The sequence below is a fragment of the Salmo trutta genome, chromosome 31, assembly GCF_901001165.1.
Source record: "Salmo trutta chromosome 31, fSalTru1.1, whole genome shotgun sequence".
Lineage (NCBI taxonomy): Eukaryota > Metazoa > Chordata > Actinopteri > Salmoniformes > Salmonidae > Salmo > Salmo trutta.
Window position 1 is genome coordinate 40,064,733 of NC_042987.1, and position 19,122 is coordinate 40,083,854.

At 40.3% G+C, this 19,122-nt stretch overlaps 1 protein-coding gene across 1 annotated transcript in view; it reads left to right on the forward strand.

Annotated features, from left to right (window-relative positions):
- LOC115170192 (collagen alpha-1(XI) chain) overlaps positions 1–19,122 on the forward strand; it is a gene marked incomplete in the record, with an annotated part of 195,147 nt that overhangs the window by 166,078 nt on the left and 9,947 nt on the right. The window contains 7 exon segments of the mRNA XM_029726559.1: positions 5,362–5,469; positions 7,112–7,165; positions 7,314–7,367; positions 10,405–10,458; positions 14,428–14,481; positions 17,742–17,849; positions 18,518–18,571. Of these exon segments, the coding sequence (XP_029582419.1) occupies positions 5,362–5,469; positions 7,112–7,165; positions 7,314–7,367; positions 10,405–10,458; positions 14,428–14,481; positions 17,742–17,849; positions 18,518–18,571 (486 nt within the window).

Consider the following 19,122-nt stretch of genomic DNA (forward strand, 5'->3'; position numbering starts at 1 on the left):
TAAAGCGACGTTTTGAAAAAAGGCATCGTTTTCTGTTATACTCTGATTGGTTAGAAATGATCCAACCGCTGATGACTTTGTTTTGTACGACACGCCCTCATTTTGACGTCACCACGAACGGCTTCAATGATGTCAGTCTCAGATTGAAGTCTGTAGCGAACATAGAGCAGCGGAAATAATTCAGTTTGAGTCGTCAGGCAGATGTACAGTGAATCCTGTTAGCTGTTTTCACAAGGCTACATAGCACCACAGCTTGGTCCTACCTGTAGCCTATGTGCTGTATCCAACTCTTCTAGTCTGGCTGGTCCTTACTGTAGGCAACTCTTCTAGTCTGGCTGGCCTTACTGTAGGCAACTCTTCTAGTCTGGCTGGTCCTTACTGTAGGCAACTCTTCTAGTCTGGCTGGCCTTACTGTATCTAACTCTTCTAGCCTGGCTGGTCCTTACTGTATTCAACTCTTCTAGTCTGGCTGGTCCTTACTGTAGGCAACTCTTCTAGTCTGGCTGGTCCTTACTGTAGGCAACTCTTCTAGTCTGGCTGGTCCTTACTGTATCCAACTCGTTTAGTCTGGCTGGTCCTTACTGTATCCAACTCATTTAGTCTGGCTGGTCCTTACTGTATTCAACTCTTCTAGTCTGGCTGGTCCTTACTGTAGTCAACTCTTCTAGTCTGGCTGGTCCTTACTGTATCCAACTCGTTTAGTCTGGCTGGTCCTTACTGTATCTAACTCTTCCAGTCTGGCTGGTCCTTACTGTATTCAACTCGTTTAGTCTGGCTGGTCCTTACTGTATTCAACTCTTCTAGTCTGGCTGGTCCTTACTGTATCCAACTCTTCCAGTCTGGCTGGTCCTTACTGTATTCAACTCTTCTAGTCTGGCTGGTCCTTACTGTATCCAACTCATTTAGTCTGGCTGGTCCTTACTGTAGGCAACTCTTCTAGCCTGGCTGGTCCTTACTGTATCCAACTCTTCTAGCCTGGCTGGTCCTTACTGTATCCAACTCTTCTAGTCTGGCTGGTCCTTACTGTATTCAACTCTTCCAGTCTGGCTGGTCCTTACTGTATCCAACTCTTCTAGTCTGGCTGGTCCTTACTGTATCTAACTCTTCCAGTCTGGCTGGTCCTTACTGTAGGCAACTCTTCTAGTCTGGCTGGTCCTTACTGTATCCAACTCTTCCAGTCTGGCTGGTCCTTACTGTATCCAACTCATTTAGTCTGGCTGGTCCTTACTGTATCTAACTCTTCTAGTCTGGCTGGTCCTTACTGTATTCAACTCTTCCAGTCTGGCTGGTCCTTACTGTATTCAACTCTTCCAGTCTGGCTGGTCCTTACTGTATTCAACTCTTCCAGTCTGGCTGGTCCTTACTGTAGGCAACTCTTCTAGTCTGGCTGGTCCTTACTGTAGGCAACTCTTCTAGTCTGGCTGGTCGTTACTGTATCTAACTCTTCTAGCCTGGCTGGTCCTTACTGTATTCAACTCTTCCAGTCTGGCTGGTCCTTACTGTATTCAACTCTTCCAGTCTGGCTGGTCCTTACTGTATTCAACTCTTCCAGTCTGGCTGGTCCTTATTGTATTCAACTCTTCTAGTCTGGCTGGTCCTTACTGTATCCAACTCGTTTAGTCTGGCTGGTCCTTACTGTATTCAACTCTTCTAGTCTGGCTGGTCCTTACTGTATCCAACTCTTCTAGCCTGGCTGGTCCTTACTGTATCCAAATCTTCTAGCCTGGCTGGTCCTTACTGTAGTCAACTCTTCTAGCCTGGCTGGTCCTTACTGTAGGCAACTCTTCTAGTCTGGCTGGTCCTTACTGTATTCAACTCTTCCAGTCTGGCTGGTCCTTACTGTATCCAACTCGTTTAGTCTGGCTGGTCCTTACTGTATTCAACTCTTCCAGTCTGGCTGGTCCTTACTGTATCCAACTCGTTTAGTCTGGCTGGTCCTTGCTGTATCCAACTCGTTTAGTCTGGCTGGTCCTTACTGTATCCAACTCGTTTAGTCTGGCTGGTCCTTACTGTATTCAACTCTTCCAGTCTGGCTGGTCCTTACTGTATCCAACTCGTTTAGTCTGGCTGGTCCTTGCTGTATTCAACTCTTCTAGTCTGGCTGGTCCTTACTGTATCCAACTCTTCTAGTCTGGCTGGTCCTTACTGTATTCAACTCTTCCAGTCTGGCTGGTCCTTACTGTATCCAACTCGTTTAGTCTGGCTGGTCCTTACTGTATTCAACTCTTCCAGTCTGGCTGGTCCTTACTGTATCCAACTCGTTTAGTCTGGCTGGTCCTTGCTGTATCCAACTCGTTTAGTCTGGCTGGTCCTTACTGTATCCAACTCGTTTAGTCTGGCTGGTCCTTACTGTATCCAACTCTTCTAGTCTGGCTGGTCCTTACTGTATTCAACTCTTCCAGTCTGGCTGGTCCTTACTGTATTCAACTCGTTTAGTCTGGCTGGTCCTTACTGTATCTAACTCTTCTAGCCTGGCTGGTCCTTACTGTATTCAACTCTTCCAGTCTGGCTGGTCCTTACTGTAGGCAACTCTTCTAGTCTGGCTGGTCCTTACTGTAGGCAACTCTTCTAGTCTGGCTGGTCCTTACTGTATCTAACTCTTCTAGTCTGGCTGGTCCTTACTGTATTCAACTCTTCTAGTCTGGCTGGTCCTTACTGTATCCAACTCTTCCAGTCTGGCTGGTCCTTACTGTATCCAACTCTTCCAGTCTGGCTGGTCCTTACTGTATTCAACTCTTCTAGTCTGGTTGGTCCTTACTGTATTCAACTCTTCCAGTCTGGCTGGTCCTTACTGTATTCAACTCTTCCAGTCTGGCTGGTCCTTACTGTATTCAACTCTTCTAGTCTGGCTGGTCCTTACTGTATCCAACTCTTCTAGCCTGGCTGGTCCTTACTGTATCCAACTCTTCCAGTCTGGCTGGTCCTTACTGTATTCAACTCTTCCAGTCTGGCTGGTCCTTACTGTATTCAACTCTTCCAGTCTGGCTGGTCCTTACTGTATTCAACTCTTCTAGTCTGGCTGGTCCTTACTGTATTCAACTCTTCCAGTCTGGCTGGTCCTTACTGTATTCAACTCTTCTAGCCTGGCTGGTCCTTACTGTATTCAACTCTTCCAGTCTGGCTGGTCCTTACTGTATTCAACTCTTCTAGTCTGGCTGGTCCTTACTGTATTCAACTCTTCCAGTCTGGCTGGTCCTTACTGTATTCAACTCTTCCAGTCTGGCTGGTCCTTACTGTATTCAACTCTTCCAGTCTGGCTGGTCCTTACTGTATTCAACTCTTCTAGTCTGGCTGGTCCTTACTGTATTCAACTCTTCTAGTCTGGCTGGTCCTTACTGTATTCAACTCTTCCAGTCTGGCTGGTCCTTACTGTATCCAACTCTTCTAGTCTGGCTGGTCCTTACTGTATTCAACTCTTCCAGTCTGGCTGGTCCTTACTGTATTCAACTCTTCCAGTCTGGCTGGTCCTTACTGTATCCAACTCTTCCAGTCTGGCTGGTCCTTACTGTATCCAACTCTTCTAGTCTGGCTGGTCCTTACTGTAGGCAACTCTTCTAGTCTGGCTGGTCCTTACTGTATTCAACTCTTCCAGTCTGGCTGGTCCTTACTGTATCCAACTCTTCCAGTCTGGCTGGTCCTTACTGTATCCAACTCTTCTAGTCTGGCTGGTCCTTACTGTAGGCAACTCTTCTAGTCTGGCTGGTCCTTACTGTATTCAACTCTTCCAGTCTGGCTGGTCCTTACTGTATCCAACTCTTCCAGTCTGGCTGGTCCTTACTGTATCCAACTCTTCTAGTCTGGCTGGTCCTTACTGTATTCAACTCTTCTAGTCTGGTTGGTCCTTACTGTATTCAACTCTTCTAGTCTGGCTGGTCCTTACTGTATTCAACTCTTCTAGCCTGGCTGGTCCTTACTGTATTCAACTCTTCTAGTCTGGTTGGTCCTTACTGTATTCAACTCTTCTAGTCTGGCTGGTCCTTACTGTATTCAACTCTTCCAGTCTGGCTGGTCCTTACTGTATCCAACTCGTTTAGTCTGGCTGGTCCTTACTGTATTCAACTCTTCTAGTCTGGCTGGTCCTTACTGTATCCAACTCTTCTAGTCTGGTTGGTCCTTACTGTATTCAACTCTTCTAGCCTGGCTGTTCCCTTACTATACCTGGGTTTCTTCCATAGGAAATACTTGGGCCGGCTGCTTCATCAATCCATATTTTCGAATTGATCATTGCCCAGCAGAGCATTTGGTTATGATCATTGATTATCCCTTCCCCTTTCAGAAAGAGAAGAAATTAGGATCAATATCATAGATTACAGCTATGCTTCCATCCAACCCCAGCCCCATTAAATTCATATCAGAGCGTTGATCATTGATTGTTGGCTATGCTGTGGTTTGTGGTTATGTAGTCCTGTCAGGTTTAATCAGTACAAAAAACTAGTCCCTGATTGGACTCTCTGGCTTGTCACCCAAATGACACCCTTGTTCCCTATTCAGTGCATTCATTTTGACCAGGGCCATAGGGGACGTAGACCCTTTCTCCTCCTCTACTCAGCGTCCGTCACAGCATATCGACATGGCTGTCTGCTCCTCTATCTGTTTACAGTGTCAGAACGAAACAGACAGGGACAGGTATGGAGGGAACAGATAGGGACAGATAGGGAGGGGACAGATAGTGACAGGTAGGGAGGGAACAGACAGGGACAGACAGGGACAGGTAGGGAGGGAACAGACAGGGACAGATAGGGAGGGAACAGACAGGGACAGACAGTGACAGGTAGGGAGGGAACAGACAGGGACAGACAGGGACAGGTAGGGAGGGAACAGACAGGGACAGACAGTGACAGGTAGGGAGGGAACAGACAGGGACAGACAGGGACAGGTAGGGAGGGAACAGACAGGGACAGACAGTGACAGGTAGGGAGGGAACAGACAGGGACAGACAGGGAGGGAACAGACAGGGACAGATAGGGAGGGAACAGACAGGGACAGACAGGGACAGGTAGGGAGGGAACAGACAGGGACAGATAGTGACAGGTATGGAGGGAACAGGGACAGATCAAACTTTACCGGTGTGACACCCACTGATCCTCAGTGTGATAACAGTTGTGACATTTCTCTCTCCAGGGCCACAGAGGAGAGACAGGGGAGAAGGGAGAGATAGTTCTGATATCAATGTGATAACCATGCTGATATCTTCTCTCCAGGGCCCCAGAGGAGAGACAGGGGAGAAGGGAGAGATAGTTCTGATATCAATGGGATAACCATGCTGATATCTTCTCTCCAGGGCCCCAGAGGAGAGACAGGGGAGAAGGGAGAGATAGTTCTGATATCAATGTGATAACCATGCTGATATCTTCTCTCCAGGGCCCCAGAGGAGAGACAGGGGAGAAGGGAGAGTCAGGACCACCTGGAGCTGCTGGACCTGCAGGGGCCCGCGGACCTGGAGGAGACGATGGCCCCAAAGGCAACCCCGTAAGTCACATCAGGCCCTATATTCAAAATACTTTGACAACATCTCCATACACAATGTTTACAATAAGATAAACCAAGAGTATTTTTTTTTCTTCTGTTTGTGGATCTATAACCGATACTGTAAATCATAGAGTCACTCATGTTATGATTCTGATCCCAGTGTCTGTTTCCAGCAAGAGTATGTGAGGAGTTGAGCGGTCGGAAATCCTACTCAACGCTCATGGAACGGCGCTTGTGCACCGTTCCGCCGCTCCACAAAAAAAAACGCTCACAAAATAGTTTTTATAATATTGAATAAAACACTCACAGGGAAAAATAAATGTTCGCTCCATTCAAAATCATTTTAAAATCACCATTGAACCAACACTCATGTATTTTTGTGATTTCCTGGACCTACCATTTTCAAATAGTCTACATGTCATTTTAAACAGTATTTCAAAACACTAAAAGGGTCCGGATCCAGACAGGGAGACTAAAAAGGAACGATAATTAATTATTTAGGCTATATTATTTCAGTTATTTCAAGGCTATAGCCTACGAAGAAATACATTGTGAAGCATTTGGGAGTGGGACACAATAGGTTGGGTAGGGACATAAAGCACTCTACATTTAAATAACATTTCATTGTATTAAATCATTACAGTCTATAAATTGTGCATATAGGCTGTGACTTAGAATTAAATACACATTAAACGAAAAATGCCTTATTAGGTTCAGTCTACAGTGCCTTTGATTTCAATTGTTAGAAACAGGAGTTTGTCCAGTCTGTGTCTTCAGGCTCGTGTGATGGTGCCTGGAGAGCCAGCCTGCAGACTATCTTCTCCTCACATGCAGAGCCACTGGGGATGATAAACACCTTTTTGGCCTCTCCTGCCAGGCTGGGCAGAGATGCAGAGTTGTTTTTAAAAATATATATTTTTCTATAGGTAGCCCTAAAGGTTTTTAGGCAAAATAACATAATCCAAACGGAAAGCTTCTTGAACGTGGGAATATGCCAGGCCTATTGGGCCAAAATCAATTATGACCTATTGTATAGATAATAGAACAACACTTTTTCCCTCTCTTGCTCTTGGTCCTCATCTTTGTAAGCCACCTTGATTTTGCACCTGTGTGTGTTATCTGTTTCAAAATATTTAGCAAACTCCATGACAGTAACTAAAGCAAGGGGGCTATTAGCAGCACACAAGTAGACTACAAATGCATGCTGGGCCGGGCATGCCCTGGGCTCACGTAGTGATCGCTACTAGAGGGAAATTGGAGCGGGCGAGAAGGCCGACGCTCCAGCCTTTGGGAATGCCGCTCTGTGCTCCAGCTCCGCTCCTTGTTCCGCTCCAGCTTTGCTCCTCGCTCCGCTCACATACTCCGGATTCCAGCTCAAACACTTCTTGTATTCTCTCTCTCCTTTCTCTCCTCTCGCTCTCTCTCTCTCTCCTTTCTCTCCTCTCTCTCTCTCTCTCTCTCCTTTCTCTCCTCTCTCTCTCTCTCTCTCTCTCTCTCTCTCTCTCTCTCACCCTGTCTGTCTGTCTGTCTGTCTGTCTGTCTGTCTGTCTGTCTGTCTGTCTGTCTGTCTGTCTGTCTGTCTGTCTGTCTCTCCCTCTCTCCCTCTCTCCCTCTCTCTTTGTCCCTCTCTCTCTCTCTATAGGGACCCGTTGGCTTCTCTGGAGACCCAGGTCCCCCTGGAGAGCCTGGAGTTGGTGTAAGTACTACAGTTAGATGTAAAGGGAACGGCATGTAATTAATTGAAGTGTAACAGTAGATTATGATCGATGCTAGTAAAAGGAAGAGATCTTATTGTTATATCAACTTAGAAATTGATATCCTGACTTTCTGTTGTATTTCCTCAGGGATTGGATGGCTTGGCTGGAGACAAGGGAGATGACGGAGACGCTGGTCAGCCAGTAAGTTTTGATTTATTTAACCAGGAAAAGACCCTTGAGGCTATAGAATTGTGATGTTGTTGTTAGTGAGGAGAAAAAAATAAGAAGGGAGTAGTCTTGTACGCAAATACACGATATATACAACATTATGTGGACACCTCTTTAAATGAGTGGATTCAGCTATTTCAGCCACACCCGTTGCTGACAGGTGTATAAAATTGAGCGCAAAGCCATGCAATCTCCATAGACAAACATTGGCAGTAGAATAGCCTCACTGAAGAGTTCAGTGATGCCACCTTTACAAGTCAGTTTGTCAAATGTCTTAGTTCCAGTGAAGGGAAATCTTAATGCTACAGAATACAATGACATTGTAGACGATTCTGTGCTTCCAACTTTGTGGCAACAGTTTGGGGAAGGCCCTTTCCTGTTTCAGCATGACAATGCCTCTGTGCACAAAGCGAGGTCTATACAGAAATGGTTTTTTCGAGATCGATGTGGAAGAACTTGACTGGCTTGCACAGAGCCCTGACCTCAACCCCATCGAACACCTTTGAGATGAATTAGAACACCGACTGCGAGCCAGGCCTATCTATTTATGTAGCTATTTATTTACCAAGCTAAAAACACGTAACCTAACACTAGCTAGCTAGCTGCTGGGAGGATGTTGTCAATGAACAAGTGGGTAAGTGACTGTCTTTTTTCTCCACCCGTATCGTTTTTCTGTGGCTACAGCTAGTGATGCAGGTGTCATTTGGTTGGCTAGCGAGAAATGTGAATCACTTTGCTAGCTAGCTATGCTGAACTTGAACGACTGTTAACCACAGTTAGCATATCTCTTAGTTGTCAATCAAATGTATTTGGCATCGATCAAACGGGCAGGCAGGTAGGCAAGTTCCCATTCAGTTGTAAAATCGGAGGTTCGGATAAGCATGCATTGGCAGGAAAGCTGCGGAAAGGCGAGCAGGCTACAATACTATTCCCCATTGTTTATCAGTGAAATTTTGACAAAGTTTAAGAAGGTTTACCTACTGTACTGTTCCCTCGTTATGTTTTAGCTCATCTTGCTTTAGCTAGCATTAGTTGTTGATCTTGTTGTTGGGGGTAAAATGTCAGCCACTCACCCACTCGTCCAATGACAACATCCTCCCAGCAGCTAGCTAGTTAGCGTTAGGCTCCCGATTGGTGCAGCGGTCTAAGGCGCTGCATCTCAGTACAAGAGGCGTCACTGCAGTCCTTGGTTCGAATCCAGGCTGTATCACATCTGGCCGTGATTGGGAGTCCCATAGGGCGGCACACAATTGGCCCAACGTCATCCCGGTTTGGCCGAGGTAGGCCGTCATTGTAAATAATAATTTGTTCTTAACTGACTTGCCTAGTTAAATAAAGGTTACATTTTTGGGTGGTGAATGATGACAGGTCCTACTGCCTGTAAACACACAGTCCAGTTCATAGTGAATGATGGCAGGTCCTACTGCCTGTAAACACACAGTCCAGTTCATAGTGAATGATGACAGGTCCTACTGTAAACACACAGTCCAGTTCATAGTGAATGATGACAGGTCCTACTGCCTGTAAACACACAGTCCAGTTCATAGTGAATGATGGCAGGTCCTACTGTAAACACACAGTCCAGTTCATAGTGAATGATGACAGGTCCTACTGTTAACACACAGTCCAGTTCATAGTGAATGATGACAGGTCCTACTGTAAACACACAGTCCAGTTCATAGTGAATGATGACAGGTCCTACTGCCTGTAAACACACAGTCCAGTTCATAGTGAATGATGACAGGTCCTACTGTAAACACACAGTCCAGTTCATAGTGAATGATGGCAGGTCCTACTGTAAACACACAGTCCAGTTCATAGTGAATGATGGCAGGTCCTACTGTAAACACACAGTCCAGTTCATAGTGAATGATGACAGGTCCTACTGTAAACACACAGTCCAGTTCATAGTGAATGATGACAGGTCCTACTGCCTGTAAACACACAGTCCAGTTCATAGTGAATGATGGCAGGTCCTACTGTAAACACACAGTCCAGTTCATAGTGAATGATGACAGGTCCTACTGTTAACACACAGTCCAGTTCATAGTGAATGATGACAGGTCCTACTGTAAACACACAGTCCAGTTCATAGTGAATGATGACAGGTCCTACTGTAAACACACAGTCCAGTTCATAGTGAATGATGGCAGGTCCTACTGCCTGTAAACACACAGTCCAGTTCATAGTGAATGATGACAGATCCTACTGCCTGTAAACACACAGTCCAGTTCATAGTGAATGATGACAGGTCCTACTGCCTGTAAACACACAGTCCAGTTCATAGTGAATGATGACAGGTCCTACTGCCTGTAAACACACAGTCCAGTTCATAGTGAATGATGACAGGTCCTACTGCCTGTAAACACACAGTCCAGTTCATAGTGAATGATGACAGGTCCTACTGCCTGTAAACACACAGTCCAGTTCATAGTGAATGATGACAGGTCCTACTGCCTGTAAACACACAGTCCAGTTCATAGTGAATGATGACAGGTCCTACTGCCTGTAAACACACAGTCCAGTCATAGTGAATGATGACAGGTCCTACTGCCTGTTAACACACAGTCCAGTTCATAGTGAATGATGACAGGTCCTACTGTAAACACACAGTCCAGTTCATAGTGAATGATGGCAGGTCCTACTGCCTGTAAACACACAGTCCAGTTCATAGTGAATGATGACAGGTCCTACTGCCTGTAAACACACAGTCCAGTTCATAGTGAATGATGGCAGGCTTCTGTAGCAAATAACTTATTTCTTGTTGTTGATGATGTTGTTGTTGTTTAGGATGATGATGATGTTGTTGTTTAGGATGATGATGATGATGATGTCGTTGTTGTTTAGGATGATGATGTTGATGATGATGATGATGTTGTTGTTGTTTAGGATGATGATGATGATGTCGTTGTTGTTTAGGATGATGATGATGATGATGATGATGATGATGTCGTTGTTGTATTGTGAATCTAGTATCTATTGTAACTGGTCGGGGGGTGTGTTGTTTCAGGGCCCACCTGGTCCTTCAGGAGAAGCTGGACCTCCAGGACCACCCGGCAAGAGGGTAAGTGTCTGCCAAGAAAACTTTGTTTTGCCCGCAAAGTTATTCGCTAACAGAGCTAAGACATGTTCCAGGTTTCAGGCGAGGTTAGTCGTCATTATCCAAAATTATAGATATTGCTGAATTTAAATACTAGCTACAATGCACTATAATACATATCTGATTTGCCTTGATTGAGCAGCAACTCTCCACACAAGCCAATATTCAGAGACGGTTTTGTAGTAGATTAGTTTCTAATATTCAGACTGTTTTGTAGTAGATTAGTTTATAATATTCAGAGACTGTTTTGTAGTAGATTAGTTTATAATATTCAGGGACGGTTTTGTAGTAGATTAGTTTATAATATTCAGAGACTGTTTTGTACTAGATTAGTTTTATTATAGAATATCAACCTGTTTTAGTTTGTCTGACAGTGATGCGAGAGCAGTGAGATAAACACTCAAGTCCAGGATATCAAGATGTCATTTCTACCTCTGGCACTTCCTGCTGATCGTGTCACACAACCGGCCTCAATGTCCACATGAGATTACCCGCGTCCTAAATGGCACACTCGTCCCTCTGGTGGAAAAGTAGTGCACTTTTTAAGGGATAGGGTGCTATTTGGGAAACAGGCCCTACAGTATGTTTTCTTACCACTTTTACAACCTGGTCCAATTAAAGCCATCACTTTTAATGGAGAGCACTAAAATGCTATAAACTGCTACACCAATACTGTAAAATAATGAAAGGTTGGCACTGCGTGGTGACAAGAACAAGGGGTTTGTCCCAAATGGAAACCTTTTCCTTTGGTAGTGCTCTACTTTTGACCAGGACCCATAGAGCTCTAGTCAAATGTAGTGCACTATTAGGGATTCATGTCAAAATTCTTTATTTAAAGGGAAGTTTCAATTCAAAGTCAATTGGTGCGTGCTGGTGTTAGTTTAGTGTGAAATGATGTTACTACACCATCAAATCAAAGATGTGCTTCTACATGGCTCTGCATCAAGTGTGAGGGTTTTCCTTCGCTTGTAAAGTTTAATTTCCCTTCATGATTATGGCTCATAGACGTGGTGTAGTATTAATATAGTATTAATATAGTCATATAACTATTAATATAGTCATAATATAGTCATATAGGTATTAATATAGTATTAATATAGTCATATAACTATTAATATAGTATTAATATAGTCATATAGGTATTAATATAGTATTAATATAGTCATATAACTATTAATATAGTCATAATATAGTCATATAGGTATTAATATAGTATTAATATAGTCATGTAAGTATTAATATAGTCATAATATAGTCATATAGGTATTAATATAGTATTAATATAGTCATATAGGTATTAATATAGTCATATAGGTATTAATATAGTATTAATATAGTCATATAGTATTAATATAGTTATATAGATATTAATATAGTATTAATATAGTCATATAGGTATTAATATAGTCATAATATAGTCATATAGGTATTAATATAGTCATATAGGTATTAATACAGTCATATGGGTATTAATATAGTATTAATATAGTCATATATGTATTAATATAGTATTAATATAGTCATATAGGTATTAATATAGTCATAGAGGTATTACTATAGTATTAATATAGTCATATCGTATTAATATAGTGATATACTTATTAATATAGTCATATAAGTATTAATATAGTATTAATATAGTCATATAGGTATTAATATAGACATATAAGTATTAATATAGTATTAATATAGTCATATAGGTATTAATATAGTATTAATATAGTCATATAGGTATTAATATACTCATAATATAGTTCTATAGGTATTAATATAGTCATATAGGTATTACTATATTATTAATATAGCCATATATGTATTAATATAGTATTAATATAGTCATATAGTATTAATATAGGCGTATAAGTATTAATATAGTAATAATATAGCCATATAGGTATTAATATAATATTAATATAGTCACATAGGTGTTAATATAGTATTAATATAGTCATATAGTATTAATATAGTCATATAAGTATTAATATAGTCATATAAGTATTAATATAGTATTAATATAGTCATATAGGTATTAATATAGTCATATAGGTATTAATATAGTATTAATATAGTCATATAGTATTAATATAGTTATATAGATATTAATATAGTATTAATATAGTCATATAGGTATTAATATAGTCATAATATAGTCATATAGGTATTAATATAGTCATATAGGTATTAATACAGTCATATGGGTATTAATATAGTATTAATATAGTCATATATGTATTAATATAGTATTAATATAGTCATATAGGTATTAATATAGTCATAGAGGTATTACTATAGTATTAATATAGTCATATCGTATTAATATAGTGATATACTTATTAATATAGTCATATAAGTATTAATATAGTATTAATATAGTCATATAGGTATTAATATAGACATATAAGTATTAATATAGTATTAATATAGTCATATAGGTATTAATATAGTATTAATATAGTCATATGGTATTAATATAGTCATATAAGTATTAATATAGTATTAATATAGTCATATAGGTGTTAATATAGTCATATAGGTATTAATATAGTATTAATATAGCCATATAGGTAATAATATAGTATTAATATAGCCATATAGTATTAACATGGTCATATAAGTATTAATATATTATTAATATAGTCATATAGTATTAATATAGTCAGAAGTATTAATATAGTCATATAGGTATTAATATAGTCATATAGGTATTAATATAGTCTTAATAAGTCATATAGGTATTAATATAGTCATATAGGTATTAATATAGTCTTAATACAGTCATATAGGTATTAATATAGTCCCTCATACCATCATGGTCACCTAATCATCCCCAGCTTACAATTGGCTCTTTCATCCCCCTCCTCCTCCCTGTAACTATTCCCCAGGTCATTGCTGTAAATGAGAACCTGTTCTCAGTAAACTTACCTGGAAAAATATATATATATATATTAAATATAGGTCTTAATATAGTCATATAACTATTAATATAGTCATATAGGTATTAATCTAGTCATAATCTAGTCATATAGGTATTAATATAGTCATATAGGTATTAATATAGTCATAATATAGTCATATAGGTATTAATATAGTATTAATATAGTCATATAAGTATTAATATAGTCATATAGGTATTAATATAGTCATAATATTGTCATATCGGTATTAATATAGTCATAATATAGTCACATAGGTATTAATATAGTCATATAGGTATTAATATAGTCATATAGGTATTAATATAGTCATATAGGTATTAATATAGTCATAATATAGTCATATAGGTATTAATATAGTCATTATATAGTCATATAAGTATTAATATAGGTGTAATATAGTCATAAAGGTATTAATATAGTCATATAAGTATTAATATAGTCATATAGGTATTAATATAGTCATATAGGTATTAATATAGTATTAATATAGTCATAGAGGTATTAATATAGTCATAATATAGTCATATAGGTATTAATATAGGTATAATATAGTCATAGAGGTATTAATATAGGTATTAATATAGTCATATTGGTATTAATATAGTCATATAGGTAGTAATATAGTTATAATATAGTCATATAGGTATTAATATAGTCATAATACAGTCATATAGGTATTAATATAGTCATAATATATTCCTAAAACAGTCATAATATAGTCATATGCTTCTAGTCAAGGTCATCCGTCGTATATTGAGAAATTATCATCAATAGTTATTACTCATCATATAAATATATATATTTACTTGAATAAGCACTGTTTTTTCCCAAGTGGATGCTAATGCTGTACAGCACTTTGTGATATCGGCTGATGTAAAAAGGGCTTTATAAATACATTTATTGATTGATTGATGTTGTATTGTCTTTAGACTGTTTTAACCATCTGTGATTGGACACTGTATACCAAGCTGATAAGTGGTGCCTCTTTCACCCCCAGGGACCCATTGGACCAGCCGGTACTGAGGGAAGACAAGGAGAGAAGGGTTCTAAGGTAAGAGGCACAGACACACACACACACACACACACACACACACACGTCCATTCAAACAGAAGTGTAGGATTAGAGTTGATGTGATGGAGACAGGACAAAAGCCTCTCAGAACTTCCTGGCCTGTCAAAGCTGGCTTCTAATTGGTTGTCAGAACGGTTTAATGCAGAACGGTTTAATCCTCCAACCCCGTTATCCGATCTGACGGTAAATCCATGGATCTCCAATCTTTTGTGTCTGTTCTCATGGCTGATGGATGACATGTGGTGACTGAGTTGAGGCTCTGTGTGATTATTGTAATTCCCAAACACCTTTGAAAGATGCTTTATCTATTTAGGTTTGAATAAACCTTAATTCTAATAGAATCCTCCTGAGAACTTCAGTATATACAGTTGAAGTCGGAAGTTTACATACACTTCCGTTGGAGTCATTAAAACTCGTTCTTCAACCACTCCACAAATTTCTTGTTAACAAACTATAGTTTTGGCAAGTCGGTTAGGACATCTACTTTGTGCGTGACACAAGTAATTTTTGCAACAATTGTTTACAGACAGATTACTTCACTTATAATTCACTGTATCACAATTCCAGTGGGTCAGAAGTTTACATACACTATATTGACTGTGCCTTTATACAGCTTGGAAAATTCCAGAAAATGATGTCATGGCTTTAGAAGCTTCTGATAGGCTAATTGACATCATTTGACTCAATTGGAGGTGTACCTGTGGATGTACTTCAAGGCCTACCTTCAAACTCAGTGCCTCTTTGCTTGACATCATGGGAAAATCAAAAGAAATCAGCCAAGACCTCAAAAAAAAATGTGTAGACCTCCACAAGTCTGGTTCATCCTTGGGAGCAATTTCCAAATGCCTGAAGGTACCACGTTCATCTGTACAAACAATAGTATGCAAGTATAAACACCATGGGACCACGCAGCCGTCATACCGCTCTGGAAGGAGACGTGTTCTGTCTCCTAGAGATTAACGTACTTTGGTGAGAAAAAGTGCAAATCAATCCCAGAACAACAGCAAAGAACCTTGTGAAGATGCTGGAGGAAACAGGTACAAAAGTATGTGTATCCATAGTAAAACGAGTCCTATATCAACATAACCTGAAAGGCCGCTCAAAAAGGAAGAAGCCACTGCTCCAAAACCTCCAGACTACGGTTATCAAATGCACATGGGGACAAAGATCGTACTTTTTGGAGAAATGTCCTCTGGTCTGATGAAACAAAAATAGAACTGTTTGGTCCATAAGGACCATCTTTATGTTTGGAGGAAAAAGGGGGCATCTTGCAAGCCGATGAACACCATCCCACCCATGAAGCACGGGGGTGGCAGCATCATGTTGTGGGGGTGCTTTGCTGCCTGAGGGACTGAGGCACTTCACAAAATAGATGGAATCATGAGGCAGGAAAATTATGTGGATATATTGAAGCAACATCTCAAGACATCAGTCAGGAAGTTAAAGCTTGGTTGCAAATGGGTCTTCCAAATGGACAATGGCCCCAAGCATACTTCCAAAGTTGTGGCAAAATGGCTTAAGGACAACAAAGTCAAGGTATTGGAGTGGCCATCACAAAGCCCTGACCTCAATTCTATAGAAAATGTGTGTGCAGAACTGAAAAAGCGTGTGCGAGCAAGGAGGCCTATAAACCTGACTCAGTTACACCAGCTCTGTCAGAAGGAATGGGCCAAAATTCACCCAACTTATTGTGGGAAGCTTGTGGAAGGCTACCTGAAACGTTTGACCCAAGTTAAACAATTTAAAGACAATGCTGCCAAATACTAATTGAGTGTATGTAAACTTCTGACCCACTGGGAATGTGATGAAAGAAATAAAAGCTGAAATAAATCATTCTCTCTACTATTATTCTGACATTTCACATTCTTAAAATAAAGTGGTGATCCTAACTGACCTAAGACAGGGACTTTTTACTAGGATTAAATGTCAGGAATTGTGAAAAACTGATTTTAAATGTATTTGGCTAAGGTGTATGTAAACTTCATCCTTCACTGTGTGTGTGTATATATATATATATATACCGGACCAGTCAAAAGTTTGGAGACACCTGTTCATTCCAGGGTTTTTCTTTCTTTTTTTACTATTTTCTACATTGTAGAATAATAGTGAAGACATCAAAACTATGAAATAACACATATTGAATGATGTAGTAACCAACAAAAGTGTTAAACAAATCAAAATATATTTTACATTTGAGATTCTTTAAAGTAGCCACCCTTTGCCTTGATGACAGCTTTGCACACTCTTGGCAGTCTTTCAACCAGCTTCATGAGGTAGTCACCTGGAATGCTTTTCAATTAACAGGTGGTCCTTGTTCTGTATATATATATATATATATATATATATATATATATATATATATATAACATTATTTTATTAGGATCCCTATTAGCTGTTGTGAAAGCAGGAGCTATCCCTCCTGGAATACACACAAAGCATAAAACATGACAAAGTACAGAACATTAATAGACAAGAAACGCTCAAGAACAGAACTACATCAATTTCTAAATGACACACGTAGCCTACATATCAGTACATACACACAAACTATCTAGGTCAAATAGGGGAAAGGCATTGTGCCATGAGGTGTTGCTTTATCTGTTTTTTGAAACCAGGTTTGCTGTTCATTTGAGCAATATGAGATGGAATGGAGTTCCATGCAATAAGAGCTCTATATAATACTGTACACTTACTTGAATTTGTTCTGGATTTGTGGACTGTGAAAAGACCCCTGGTGGCATGTCTGGTGGGATAAGTGTGTGTCAGAGCTGTGTGGAAGTTGACTATACAAACCATTTGGAATTTTCAACACATTAACGTTTCTTATAAACAGAAGAAGTGATGCAGTCAGTCTCTCCTCAACTCTTGGCTAAGAGAGTATTGACCTGCGTAGTATTGATATTGGCCATTCAACTTTTTTCGATCCAGTTGTAGTAGTACGGTACAACTGTATTGAACTGTATTAAACAGTTTTCACCTTCGCTTTACAAGTCTAATTTCTAGATCTGTCTTCCTTGTCTATAATATGTATTGAAGAGAAGCTTATTGCTCTGGTTACCCAGGCAAGTGGTTCTCAAACCTCTCCTCAGGAACCCTCACTACCGCAGGCTATATAAGGTATCTCTGGAAGGTCATGCTGAATGTATTTGAATGTTGCTGTGAGTTACTACTATGTAACTCCAGGATGAGGCTGGAGGTATTGATACCGTTGTATTGAATGTTATGATTGTGTTTTGCAGGGTGAGGCTGGAGCCGATGGGCCTGATGGTAAAACTGGACCTGTCGGACCTCAGGGTCCCTCTGGGAAGCCTGGACCTGACGGTCTGCGTGGAATCCCCGGCCCTGTCGTGAGTTACCTAGCTATACATAAGCTGTTATATATGATCTATACATTACAGTATCACTGTCATGAGTTGCCTCTGAAGCCTCTGAAGCTAAGCAGGGTCGGTCCCTGGATGGGAGACCAGATGCTGCTGGAAGATGTGTTGGAGGGCCAGTAGGAGACACTCTTTCCTCTGGTCTAAGGAGATCCTAATGCCCCAGGGCAGTGAGGGGGACATTGCCTTGTGTAGCGTTCCCTCCTTCAGATGAGACATTAAAACGGGTGTCCTGACTCTCTGTGGTCATTAAAGATCCCATGGTACTTATTGTAAGAGTATGGGTGTTAACCCCGGTGTCCTGGCTAAATTCCCAATCTGGCCCTCATACCATTGTGGCCACCTAATCATCCCCAGCTTCCAAAAGGCTCATTCATTCCCCCTCATCTCCCCTGTAACTATTCCTCAGGTCGTTGCTGTAAAAGAGAATGTGTTCTCAGTCAACTGACCTGGTAAAAATAAGGGTTAAATAAATCAATAAAATGAGTTAACACGCTCGATTCAAGTTCAAACTAATCAGATGACAGTGTCTGCTATATACTTATCGTCACATTATCAAGATTAAAATTGTGTGATAATGGTAATGTGATGGATAATGTGAAGGATAATGTAATGGATGATGTGATACTTACTCTCAGGGTGAACAAGGACTTCCCGGTGCTTCTGGAATGGACGGACCTCCTGGACCAATGGTAATAACAACATGATAATTACAAGGCTTTGTATTTACGTTGCCCCTTTTCTCCAACTCAAAGCACCTTATATTGGGATAACTTATCCTTAGATATACTGGTCCATCTACTGCTTAGATATACTGGTCACTGCTTAGATATACTGGTCTATCCACTGCTTAGATATACTGGTCTATCCACTGCTTAGATATACTGGTCTATCCACTGCTTAGATATACTGGTCTATCCACTGCTTAGATATACTGGTCTGTCCACTGCTTAGATATACTGGTCTATCCACTGCTTAGATATACTGGTCTATCTACTGCTTAGATATACTGGTCACTGCTTAGATATACTGGTCACTGCTTAGATATACTGGTCTATCCACTGCTTAGATATACTGGTCTATCCACTGCGTAGATATACTGGTCTATCCACTGCTTAGATATACTGGTCACTGCTTAGATATACTGGTCTATCCACTGCTTAGATATACTGGTCTATCCACTGCTTAGATATACTGGTCACTGCTTAGATATACTGGTCTATCCACTGCTTAGATATACTGG